The sequence below is a fragment of the Cryptomeria japonica genome, chromosome 2 (assembly GCF_030272615.1).
Source record: "Cryptomeria japonica chromosome 2, Sugi_1.0, whole genome shotgun sequence".
Taxonomy (NCBI): domain Eukaryota; kingdom Viridiplantae; phylum Streptophyta; class Pinopsida; order Cupressales; family Cupressaceae; genus Cryptomeria; species Cryptomeria japonica.
This window is the reverse complement of record NC_081406.1, coordinates 115,467,265-115,481,293: the sequence shown is the minus strand read 5'-3', so window position 1 is coordinate 115,481,293 and position 14,029 is coordinate 115,467,265. Positions and strand designations below refer to the sequence as shown.

General features: G+C 33.7%; 1 protein-coding gene across 1 annotated transcript; it reads right to left on the bottom strand.

Moving 5' to 3' along the window:
- Nucleotides 1-10,030: 10,030 nt before the first annotated feature.
- Nucleotides 10,031-11,361, bottom strand: LOC131873692 (rust resistance kinase Lr10-like). Its single transcript, XM_059216875.1, has one exon. It carries the CDS (start codon nucleotides 11,217-11,219, stop codon nucleotides 10,137-10,139), a length of 1,083 nt encoding a protein of 360 aa, XP_059072858.1. The 5' UTR covers nucleotides 11,220-11,361; the 3' UTR covers nucleotides 10,031-10,136.
- Nucleotides 11,362-14,029: the final 2,668 nt, after the last annotated feature.

Here is a 14,029-nt window from a genome sequence, read left to right as displayed (position 1 = left end):
GAGGGTGAACATGTTGAGGACATAAAGCCTTTAATGGTTTTCAAAGACTTTAGAGGCTTTGAGAAGTGACTTCTCTTTGTTTAGCATTGTGACAATATTTAGGGGATGGATTAGGCTAAATTGGAAGTGATTAGAAGAATCTAGAAGGGGTTAAGGAGGCAAGTGTGAGATGTAGGAAAATGTAAGTGGGGGATTTAAATAAATAAATTAGATTTATTTATTTGCAAGGATCAATTTAATTATATGTAAATTTAATTAAAAACAGAGAAAGGGGAATTAATTAAATAAAGTGATTTATTTAATCAAAGGTTAGAAAAGTCTTAGGTGAATTTAATTAAATAAATTGAGTAATTTATAATCAAATAGATGAATATGAAGAATTTAATTAAATAGAGGAATGGGGTTAAAATGAATATTAAATATTCACTTAGGAAAGTGATCAGATTTATACGTCTACAACATCAACTATTAAATCCAACATAAATATACATCTTAGTAGACTAATATCTCTTATAAATATTATTTTTTAGTAAAATTTAATGTATTATGAAATTACAAGTTAAGTCTTACCACTATTTCATCTTTGGCACCCGATGACTCTCCAACATATGCTCTCACCCCTGTCATCTCATCTCCTACATGTGACATGTCATGGACCTCATACTTAGTTGGGTCAATGGGAGGCTCAATATGATTTCCAAGTGGGCTCAAACATGTGTTCTTGTAGAAACTGCAAGTATGTGGCACACAAACATGTTGAGATGGTGATGAAACACCTCCTTTAATTGATCCACCTAGCATATCAAGTCAACTGGTTGAGCTAACTAAGAGCACTACATGATAAAATTATGGTTCAGAAAGTGTATGGTTTTCACGCTCTCTACAACTACATCGCTAATAATGCACATGGATATTGTATAGCATGTGGGGGAGGAATAGGAGGAAGGGGAACATATAGACCTTGTACCATTGAAATCGCCCCTAGTCCTCTATGCATACTTTCATATCAAAAACATTAATAGGCCACCAATTTCTTTGAGAAGAAGAATGAGATTGGAGATAGAGGGTTTGGTGTAGTCTATCTAGGTAAACTTGAGGATAAACAAGTTGTGGCAATGAATATTTGCATGTGATACATGTGCAAATTCATATCAAATTATAATTTGGAAGACAGTCAGCAAGTCTCAAAAATACTAGAATAGACAAACCAAAACAATGAAATAGCATAGATAAGCATAACTATAGATTTAAAAAAATAAAATACAAAACCCTCAGATCCAAGCAACATGAAACTGAAACATGCAAGTACAACCAACCAAAAGGAAAAAGAGGTCTAGGAACTCCAAGCCCATTTGAAGGCGGCCAATTCCACAACCACCGTCAAGTACATGCATACAAGCTAGCTAGGCTATTTTGAAAGCTTTCAAATATTCCAATGATTAGTTGCATAGCCTACATGCATTTGGACTAATGAAATGGTGCCTTCCAACACTAAGGAGTAAATAAAGCATCCAACATAAGCACACCAAACAATATTCATAAAAACTAAAGTTTCTCTACATTATCAAGCAACCAAAAATAGGCACCCTACATGAATGCTCTACTACACACAACCATAGCGTGTAAGAACACCACCATGCATTAGTAATATTATATATTGTCAAACAAGAGCTCAAGAACAATATCAAATTGAATGTAACCACATGATTAACTACATAGAAATCCATCTTCTCTATCCTTCAAAATATCTAATGTATCTTGAAAACAAGATCAACTATAAAAATTCCACTAAGACAAGGTTCCATAATCAATTAATTCCTTCAAAATAGATTTTGTCTATCTTCCAAGCTAACAAATCACAACAAAAGAAAGACGACTATAAATTTATACACCATGGACCTTCACATGAAATAGTATACATGAGAGTAGCACACAAGCTTGTGCAAGTACATGCAATCCACATACATGAACATGCAAGTACATGCAATCCACATACATGAACATGCAAGCACATCCATACCATGGAACTAAGCCATGATATCAAATGAAAAGGAAAGATAAACCCAAAAAGACCACTAAGATTCAGTATGCACCTTCAATATCCTATGTTTTAATTTATTTCACTCAATGCATTGACATACTACTATGCCTTAAAGCATAAATAGACATAGCTAATTTAGCATCCATTAACCCTTAAAAGAAAAATAATACATTTTACATACCTAAACAAATTTTGATGGCATAACAACATGTAAATCAATACTTAAAGAACATGAAAGAAGAAGATTAGAAGAAAGATAGATAGAAGAAAATTAATGTTGATATATATGGGGAAAACCCCTTTGGGTAAAAAACCCCACACTTCAAAGAATTGGACCAGTGTATTAATTTGTTAAAAAAAATATACAATACACTTGTAGGCTCTAAGAATTTACATGGAATCTACATCTTATTCTTATGGAGGAAATTTGATAGAATAACTCTACAAAGAACTTGATTTCCATCCTTCCTCTCTTAACTCCACATAGAAGAAATATGAAATATATAAAAGATAATTTTGCAATATATTTTAGACCAAGCCAAAATAGGTGTGCTTCCAATTCCATGTGGCATATTTTCCAACCACTTCGAAGAATGCAACTAAAAATTTCCACGATAAACTTGGCGGCTTAATTTTTACTATAAATAGGTATGACAAATAATCTTATGCATCTTACAACTATCATAGAATCTATCATACATGACAACACTTATAGTTTTTGATGCAGGAGCACCTAGATTTCTTGATGATTTTTCACAATTTTGGAGTGAATGGTCCTCATTGGGTCAATGAGTGAATAAAGGACTATTAAAAGGTCCAAAAGTTTTTTTTAAAGGTTATTTGTAGTTTGATTGTCTCTAGTGTTAATTTTTTTTCTCAGTTTTGGCCAATGTGCCTTTGTAAGCCTAAATGGCATCATATAGAAAAATTGTGTAAAAATCCTTGTAAGGCTTGATAAGGCTTTTGGAAATGTTGTTTTGATGTTAGGAAACCATCCTAGGGGGTTAAGAGTGTGTATATTTGCACAAGTTACAAAAAAGCATGTGGAGCAAAAGTTGTCATGTTTGCTTGACAACATTTTGCAACAATATGAGCAATTTTTGAAAAATGCTCCAATCGGTGGTTAGAAGTATGATGGGTGGTTGGTTATGAGTGAGTAGGAATATATAAGGCCTTTCAAATAATTTTAATTGGGTTGGAAGATCCAGATAATCAAACTCCTCAATAACCAACTTCACACATTTTCTTGTTTTTACAAAATTTGGCAAATTGCTTATTGCAGTTTGTACTAGATGGATTAGATTTTTTACTATACCTTCATGGGTGATTATTCCTTACTGGTGTGGTTCTTATAAATTACTTGTTATATTTCTTTGTGCAGATTTAACTGGTGTTTTGAAATTCTTTCTTATCTTACTGCTCTAGGCTTGAGCAAGGGGTTTAAGCCCAAAGAATGCCTCCAACTTGAATTTTCTTTGTGGTTCCTCTATGCCCTTAGGGATTCGAGTGATGGAGTCTGTAAACAATGTAAATATTTCATTTTGTGTCCTGGAAGTTGCTTGGGATCATTTTTTCATCATGCTCTAGGCGAGCTCTGCCATAGCCCAGCTAGGAGCATGACTGTTATTGTCAATTTTTCTTCCAGAGGTGATCTAATCTGATAGTGCCAAGTATTTGGCATTTAATTTGAGTTCTATATAGTGCTCCAGTATGAGTAGGGAGATCTAACAAGGCGTGAAGAGCAGTAAATCCCATTGGAGAAAGCTATTAAGCCTAAAACCCTTCAAAAGAGCCAATTTGGGGGCCATACCTATATGAACAAATGAGACCTCATCATCCCTTAAATCTTGTAGAGTTTCCAAATTGGTATCTGAATCATCAAAACTTTAAGAGGGTCATTTGGAAGATTTTAGGACAAAAGAGGAAAAACCATGAAGGTAGGGCTAAAAGGGGCTCATAGGGCTACTAGGCCTTGAAAATAGGAATCTATGAAAGCGATAAGGAAATGAAGGGAAATAAACTTCAAAACCACATGGTAGGACTTGTTAAACCATCTCAAACTCCTCCTAGTCCCCTGCAAGTGAAGGTTAAATAATTTGACATCTTGATGGTTGGATTTACTCCTGTGAGTCCTAACCTTGATTGAGTAATTAGAGAAAACACACTAATAGATATTTCTCCAAAGGAGTTTGGGAAGTTTTTGTTTGTTCAAACAAGGAGAGAAGGGCATAGGACAAACAAGGAAGCCCACAATGAGACAAATTTCTAATGTATAAGTCAAATTGCACTTCCTTGTGAGAGTCTCCCTATCAGTTTTAAGAGTGTAAGAATTGGCTATGAAGGTAGCCACCCAAGATCTAGAGACCAAATGGAAAGCACAAAAACAAGAGAGAAAGAATATTACAAGAATAAATTGTATTCCTATTAATGGTGAAATAGAATCCACTAGCTTCCATACAATGAATTTACAATAGAAACCCCTTGGTTATATAGCCAAGGTGAGAACATGGGAGTGCATAAGATTGTGACAAGTGTCATAATATTATGTCATGAGACAAAAATTCACAACTTATTGTTCCACCTAAAGTGGAAAGAAATCACATGATAAAACTAGTAAAGGTGGAAAAGTGCAACCATGAAAGGTGGATATGATAATGTGATAAAGCCACTAAAGGTGGAGACACCACATAATTAGTGAAAATGACAACATGATAATTCCACCTTAGGTAGAGATGATCTAACTTCTCTTATGCAATTCCCTAAGTGAGATTAAGTAATGTGTACTTAGGACCTAGGTGGAAAATAACCAAGGTTAACACCTTAATTACACCAAAAACCCTCACTAGGTGCAACTTGGGGAGAATCACACAAAAGCTAACAATGCAAGATGGGACCTGGCAACTAGGCCATGTTAGGTACCCATGTACAAATGCAATGCAATCTCTCACAAACAGAGAAAAGGAGAAAACCCTATGGGACAAAACTCCTCCCCAAAAGAGAGATGAAAATACACAATGCTCTCAATGATGTATGAGAAGAACAAAACCTCATATGACAAAAAAAATTCCCCCAAAAGAAAGAAGAGATACCATGAAGCCCCCTCTAAATGTAGAATCTCTTGCAAATATGGTTGAAGATGTAAACCAACATTCTTCCCCATTAAGAATAAATAGAGCCAATTTTATACCAAGAATATCAAAGTGTGACAAAACTAGCTACTATTTTCGATGAATAATGTCCAATGAATCACTCATTGCAATATGATAGAGATCAGGCATGAAGACAAATTGTATGAGCATCAACTAGATACTCAAACTACATAAATTCTCAACTATAGACATGTACCATGTCTCACAAGATAGTTCCTAAACTACTGAGCACAAGATGATGACATCAAATATGTCATCAATGATAAAGTACAAAGAGGTGTGGCACTTTATTTTAGTGTGTTAAAACATAGCTCATGCAAGAGAATACAATATGACACAACAAAGATGTGAATCTAAAAACATGGAGATGATGCCACCAAAGAAGCCATGCAAGAAGATGATTGTTGAAATAGCCCTCTAATTGGACTTAAAAATATCTTTCCCAAAATTGCTTATTTATTGTGAAAAATTGTTTCTACAAAAAATTAATTAAAATTTAAATAAAACATTAATTACAAAATGCCCTTGCAGAACACTTGTTGTACCCACAGGTACCTTTGTGTGGGCATAGGTTCTTCTGGTAATAATGGACTCTTGGAAAATAAAAGAAGTTTAACTTCTGATTTTAGTGATTACAATTGCCACAATTAGGCTAATTAGACTCAAATCACTTATACAAAAGACCAAGCTGATATCTAAGCATTTTAATTGCCAAAATAGACCAAAAAGATCAAGCATTGAAAGTAAAAAAAATTATTATAGTGACTAAAATTCTTATAGAACCTCTCTAAAATAAGAAAAATTTATGCAATTTCAAAAAAATTGCACCTAAAAAGGAGTCCATATGAGCCTGAATGGTGCCCCAAAAGTTACAAAATTAAGGATTTGTAATTTTTGAAAAATCCATATAAAAAAATGGAAAAATCTTGCACTACTATGAAGAGCACTAAATTCTACCCAAATAAAAAAGTATTACTAAAAAAGAGGAGTCTAGATGACTTAGATATCATTGTTTGAAAATCACCTACATAACTATAACGCCTGAATCACGGTTGCAACTCCAAACTTCAAATGGATCTACATTTGAACTCTAGAGTCGTATTTGGATGAAATAAAAAACAATTTTAAATTTATTAAACCTCTTGAATCCAATGGTGGCTATAACTTGACCCAATAAGCTCCAATTTTTACTTGCAACATAAAAAGCCACGAATCCAAAACTCTAAAATTACACAAAAAAAATCGCTAATGGAAAACTAATGGCAATCTATTAGCTCTAATACCATGTAAGAATTGGCTATCAAGGTAACCACAAAAGATCTAGAGACCAAACAAAAATCACAAGAACAAGAGAGAAAGAATATGATAAGAATAAATTATATTCCAATCAATGATGAAATAAAATCAACTAGATTTCGTACAATGAATTGGTAATGAAAACCCCTTGGTTATATAACCAAGGTGAGAACATAAGAGTTCATAATATTGTGAAAAGTATCATAATCTTATGAAATGAGACAAAAAGTGACAACCTATCATCCCTCCTAAAATGGAAAATTGATCACATGATAACACCACTAAAGGTGGATTACCCACCAAAGGTGGAAAAGTGCAATCACAAATGGTGGATATGATAATGTGATAGAGGCACTAAATGTGTAGATGCCACATAAATTTGAAATGATAACATGATAATGCCACCTAAAGTAGAGATGCTCTAACTACTACTATGCAATTTCCTAAGTAAGCTTAAGTGATGTGTAATTAAGACCTAGGTGGAAAATAACCAAGGTAAATGGTGCAGGAGCACCTGAAGTCATTACTGTCATCGGGATAGCTAAACCGATGAAGTGTCATTGTTCAAAAGTTGTCATTTTGTTGTCATCAAGATAGTTTAACCGATAAGGTATGATTGTTGTCATTGAGATAGTTTACCCGATAATATTTTTATCGTTGTCATAGGGATAATTTATTCTATTGGGATTGCAAAATACTGTTTCGCTGACTTTGATGGGTTATTCTGAAGGTGTAACATGTGGAACAACTAGGTCAGCCTCAACCCAAAGGATTCCTCCAGAAACCAAGTAGAATGATGTGAAAACCTAAGGGAAAGGTTGGGCATAAGCCAAGGATCATTGGAGGTTATGAAATTAGGCCTTGCAAGTTACGAAAATGATCCACAAGATTCTCCATTAGCAGATAGGTCCAAGAAACTCTGGTGCTCAGGTCATAAAATTATCTCAAATTTCAAAACCGATAACTTATCAAAAAAAGATCTAAACGTCTTGCAAAGCTAGGATAAGGTAGATGAACATGTCCATGAACAAAATCTAGCTCTGCAAGTCCCGATGAACAAATGCAGCAAAAATGCAGGATGAAATGTTGAAACTGCAAAACTTGACTGAACAGAAAACAAACTGGAAACCAAATGTTTTTGGTTGATGGAAGATTGCCAAGAACCAGGGATGCTCTTGCATAAAAAAATGAAATTTACATGATATTTATTGTACCCGAATTTCAAGGATATTTACGAGGGAAAATAATCTACCCTCTATGCAAATATTTAAATGGGGTGTTATAATTTTAAATACAATTTAAATTTGTCGATAATTAAGAGTTGAGTAATAATAATAAATTAATATAAATTGATTAAAATAGTAATTATTGAGGTAAAATTAAAATATTAATTTTATATAGTTTAAAATAAAATTTTATTTGTGAAATATTTTACAAGAATAATAATTGAAATTTGGCGAAAAAATATAGATATAAAAGTAAGATAATTGAATCATGAATAATTGAGTAATTTATATAATCTTTATATTAATAATATCCACATTTAACTCTTTAGTCCATGCATGACCATAAATAGGTATATATAATTTCATGAGGTCAAGTGAAAGCAATTTAGGAAAAATGTAGTATGGCTTTATAGTTCAAGAATTACCAACAAAATGTGATTTGACAACAAGTGTGGAACATTGATTTTATATATTTCTCAAATTTTATGAGGATGTTCTTGTGTTTGCTTGTGATGCTTTGCTATGATTTTTTATACAGTTTTGAAAAGAAAGATAATTATTTAATTGTTTGATTTTGGAATAATATCAATTTAAAATAGTTATATTTATTTGTATAAAAAAAGAAATCAATAATCAATAAACTAAGTTAAATCTAAATTTCACCTAAACTAACTTAACTTTAAACTAGATCAACAAGTGATAAAATCTAACTAGTAAATAAATGACTCTAACAAAATCTAGCTTAAAACAACAAATACACAAATAAATCTAAACATGTGCTTAGCTGATATAAGTCTACACGAGGGATTTGGATCATTCAACCTTAGATTGACACCTTGATTTGAGTTTTTGATTTAACACGAATTTCCCACTAATTTCGATTGATTTGAGTTTTTGATTTAACACGAATTTCCCACTAATTTCGATTGTCTCTTTGTGCCATTGTCACATGTAATAAAATTCCGCGCGCTTTGTTTGAAGCATAAGAATCGCGCATTACAATACAAAACATTTGAATACCACGAAATGGTTCACAAGGAAAAGTTTGAAATGTAGCCTTTCAACAGTGCTTGAAGGTCTCGGATCCATAGAATTTATGCTTCGTAAATGTCTAGATCTTTTACGAAAATGGCCCTGCATAAGAGTTAAAATTGCAGCGAATCCAAGGGAATGTGGGTGCCAAGTGTTTAGCTTATGATTATTTCAATATTGTAAGATATGAGGTTTCTTAGCAAGCGAAGATAAAATTAATTCGAACTTACTAGTAAGTACCATTTTGAGGAAACACACAAGGTGGAACATGATTGTTGTAGTAGGTGGATCCATGATGTCCGTTTGAGCAGAATCTATCAAATTTCCGTGTCTTTCCTAATCTTTTGGTAAAAGTCTTTCAACTTCATTAAGTTTAGATTGTCCACTTACTTTAACGGTTGTGTAAAGGAAATGTAGTTTTAGAATAAATAAATGAAATACATATAAATCAGTATAAATGAATTTCTATTTTATTTAAATGAAATACATATAAATCAGTATAAATGAATTTCTATTAAATAAATAAAAAATTAAAGGTGTGCAATAAATGAATTTCTATTAAATAAATAAAAAATTAAAGGTGTGTATTTGGAAAAAATAAATGTTAGAGTTGAAAGATCAATGCAATAAGAAAAATGGTTTTAATTTTATTATCTAAGAATGAATAAATTTTACAGTTAGTGTTGAAATTTGGATGTTTTAAAATTAGGAAGAGATAATGCAATGTTTGCGTACGTGGACTCCAGTTGGACTCCACTAATCTTCCCTCCTCCGTAATTTGTCTACTCCAACCACCGCATTTACTCCTCTTTCTCGTATCTTCTTCTACTCTGTTTTTTTTTTTTTATGCATCTAGATGGTTCGAGTTTTAGGCGCGCATTCTAGAAACATCTTTTATTGCTGTGAACAAGGCTCTGTTTTAAAAGAGAGCTGTAATGTAATACTCTGTTTTTGTGTGGGTACAAGGCATGAGAAACTAATGCAAAAGTAGTGATGGGCATTTTTATAAACTGTTATAAAATCTGTTTTGGTAATAATATAAATTGCTTATCTGTTATTATATCTCTGGCATTTTGCTGTCTTGTGTTCTTTCTCCCCTACATGAAAGTCATAACTCTTTTGAAGATAAAAATATTATTATTTACAAAATGGAAGGTCAAATCTATATATCTAGGTAAAATGTGTGTTCATGAAAATGATTTGGTAATCAGCTTTCCATTTTCCTAATTTACTTTACTTTTCATTTACGATAAAATTGGAATAATGTGACACTCAGCATACTTGGTGAGGTCGAATACTTGAACCGTCTTGTGATATCCCTCTTCTGCTCACATTCCTTGCAATAGTGCCAACGACCAGAATGAAGGGTTTGAATGAGATTCCCTTGGTTGGCTACACAGAAGACTCTTCACTTGAATCTATTGAAGGTGCAGCCCTAATTGATGAATTGAAAGGCAGGGAAGGATTGGTTATATCATCACCATTTCCTTCCAACATTTGAACCACTCTGCTCATGCTCGGTCGATCTCTTGAATTGTACTGAATGCACCACAGTCCTACTTTGGCCAGCCTTATAGCTTTCTCCTTCTCTTCACATTCTATTTCTGCCTTACCACTTCCTCTCAACACCCTCTCCAACTGCTCATTCTCCATCAACTTGAATGCCCACTCCGGAAAATACAATTGACTGGACCGGCTTACCTGCACACCAACATTCTTTCTTCCTCCGACCATCTCCAATAATACCATTCCAAAACTGTAAACATCTGACTTGTCCGTTACAGGTCCCAAATTTCTATTCCAAACCTCTGGCGCAGCATATCCTGGTGTTCCTCTTGCTGCTGTCATTGATATATGATCCTTTTTCTTCCCACAGATTTTAGCCAGACCGAAATCAGCTACCTTTGGTGTGAACTCTTCATCCAGTAATATGTTGTGGGGTTTTATGTCGAAATGAATGATACGATTGTCACAATCTTGGTGTAAATAGGCGATTCCACGAGCTGCACCTAAGGCAATTGAATCCAGCTGTGCCCAATTGAGGATTTGTTCCTTCTCTCTTCCTGCAAATATAAACTTGTCTAGAGATCCATTATCCATGTACTCATACACCAATGCGTTTCTGTGTTCTTCATAGCAATATCCCATGAGGCGAACCAAATGGACATGATGGATCCTTCCGATGGTTGCTACTTCATTCATGAATTGGTTCTCAGAGTGCCTAGACTGATCAAGTATTTTTACGGCCACCAGATCGCCAGTAGATAGTTTCCCTTTATAGACTACACCAAAACCTCCTTCCCCAACTCTGTGTGCAAAGTTATTGCTGATCTTCGTCAGCTGAGAGTATGAATATCTACATGGCATTTGATGAACATAATCTTGCAGGAATTTCTCCACGTTAGAAAGATCAGGATTGTGAGAGGAAGTGGGTAAACACCTCTTCCGATTAAGGAACAGAAGTAATGATCCCATCAGTAACAATGCAGCGGTTCCAATGAGCCCACCTGAATAAAAGGCTCAAGTTGAAAGACTTATATTCACATCAATGAAAGACAAAGATAAAAGAATATAGAGAGATGAATTTATACTAAGGAAGAAAGGGTGTTCATTTACGATGATGGCAGTTTTAGTCCTCGAATTGTCCACAACGACTCAATCCATAAAATTCAACAAATCCAATGAAAAATTGTTTCCAATGGAATGCACACATCATCTCATAAAGCCTCAATCAATAAATTCACCAAAATTATTTTAGATTTTATGCCCAGGGATGCTCACCTAGAATAATAGCCTTGGCTGGAGGCTTCTCTGCAATGCCACACACACAATTGTGACCAACGTTTTATTAAAAAAATATCAAGAAATTTGGTAAACAGTATATATGTTTCGAAAATAGATTCCTAAAGTTTCAGGTCGTTCGCCTTACAAAGCAATAAATTTCTGTAAATTTATTAGACAAGAAATCAACACTCACTTTTACTCCGATCACAATAAATCTGCGTCGAATTGATGTGATATGCACAAAACCCGCCACTAACCTCGCAAACAGTACAGGTTTCGTTGGGTATCCATTTAATTCGGAACCCTTGATCTTGTAATTCTTGCCCTACAGGAATTTGTAAGTTCTCAACTGGGAATGTAACTTCCGATTTACACATACTACCCAAATTCGACTCTTCCGTCAAATTAAAGTACCAACTATAATTACATTGCAATGGAGACACTAGTTTATCCTCAATTGTTTTAGGAGGGCATCCCTCCCATAGAGTTAAATACCTGTAGTCATCGGTAATATTAAATCGAAGGCTAGTAGACAAGATTTCTGTTGTATGCTTCCTCACCAATGGATTGCATCCCTCCCTCCACAGATTTTTCTCAATTATTTTCAAGTGATGCTCTTGCCAAAATTCAGGGAGATACCATAAGTAGTATTGATAGCCACCAATATTAATTACAGTCATATTCACGTCACGATCACATTCAAGCTGAAGTGAGGGGTCACCACAGCCGCTGTTCATCGCCCCAAAAGGATATGGAAAAAAATGCTTCCCGCACTTAAAGCCTGGACAAGTTCGAGATGAAGAAGCGAGGCATGATATGGATATTGTGAAGACGAAAAAGAGGAAGCGCAGGAGGCATACAGGGGGTAGACTGGTATACTGAAAATGGCAAAGATTACGAGGTAGCAGGGCTTCCATTTTCATCTTCATACGTTACAAGAGTAAGAAGAAAAGAGTAATAGAAATGAAGTAAAGAGGAAGGATGAATCGCAGGTTAATAGAAGAGATAGATATGCGAAAGAAAACCGAGAGAAAGACCCGGCGTAAGGAAGACGGTAGCCAAAGTAGAGGAGTCAATACGCCAATTTGACTCCTTTTATCAATAAAATTTTTACACGTATTCCCCACCGACTTCGATTCCCTCTTTCTGCCATATTCCTTGTAAAATTCCACGCCCTTTCTTTGAACTATGAGAATAATGCATGACCACACAAAATATTAGAATTCCACAAAATGGTTCATAAGGAAGTTTCAAAACTATGTTAAATTAGTAATTGGAAACATATATGTTAAATGGGCAAAACTTTATTACAGTAAAATTTTGTTTTTGCGAGAATTTTTTCATGGCTAACTTTTTTATTAGATAAAAAAAATTCAAATTAAAAAATAAATTTTTAATTTTTAAAAATATTTTCAAGATCTTTTTTTTTTTAATTTTTTTTATGAGTACATATATTTTAAATGGGAATATAAAGGATATTCATAGATATGACAATCTTCAAATCTTGCTACTATTGTTAAGGTAAATTCTTGATGATTTGTGTTTTTCTTGATAATTTATGTTTTTAATTGTTATCATTACTTTATTCATATTTAGACCCTACATGCTTTATGGTTTTTAATGTCCACGTCTTTTAAGGGGATTTATCGTCAGCCACCAAATGCCATTAGAGCAATTAAAATTAATTATACTTCTTGTGTTTCATGCATATATCATATGATATTGAAATTTTACAATAGTAATGAGAGACGGGTCAAGTGACTTGCTTTCAATTTTATAAATAAAATATATCACTTTTCTAAACACGCTAATAAATAACTTAATTTAAACAATGCATAGTAAAAATATCTTTTTGATGTTGTGTATCCTAGGGTTTATGTTTTTCCTACAATTCTTGGCTTCCATTAATGTCACTCCATGCCCTTGGCATAGGAAAAATCCTTTTCTCTTTCACATTTATTGTGCTATTTTTTGTCTATCCTTTATATTGCCTCAATTGACTTCAACCCAATAGTTCATATTGACGATTTGGTGGCTCTAAAAAATAACTCCTTAAAGCAACTATCCTCAAAAAATTATCCTAAAGGTATTTCACAAGTAAGAATGTTGAATCTCTAGTGGATATGATTTCACCCATCCCTAAATTTGATCATTCTTATAAATGTTATAGGATCTAAGTCTCATAAGATATTTTGTGGGAGAGCTCTTCTTGAAAGCATGCTTTAAAAATGGGTCACCAATTATTGGGCCCATCTTGATGCAACTCAAAATCTTATGCAAATGATTCTTCTTTCTTTTTCATTTTTCACGGCCACACGATGAGGTTATCTAAATAGTCATCTAAGAATGACCTCATTTGGAACTCATTTGCAATCAACATTACTTTGTCTAATGAAGGGAGTCAATAGTTGTCCTTCTTTGAAACTCAATTTAGATTTTGGAATTCCATGCGCAACCCAATCTCTCCAATTTTTTTTAAAAGGGTACCAAATTGGCAACCT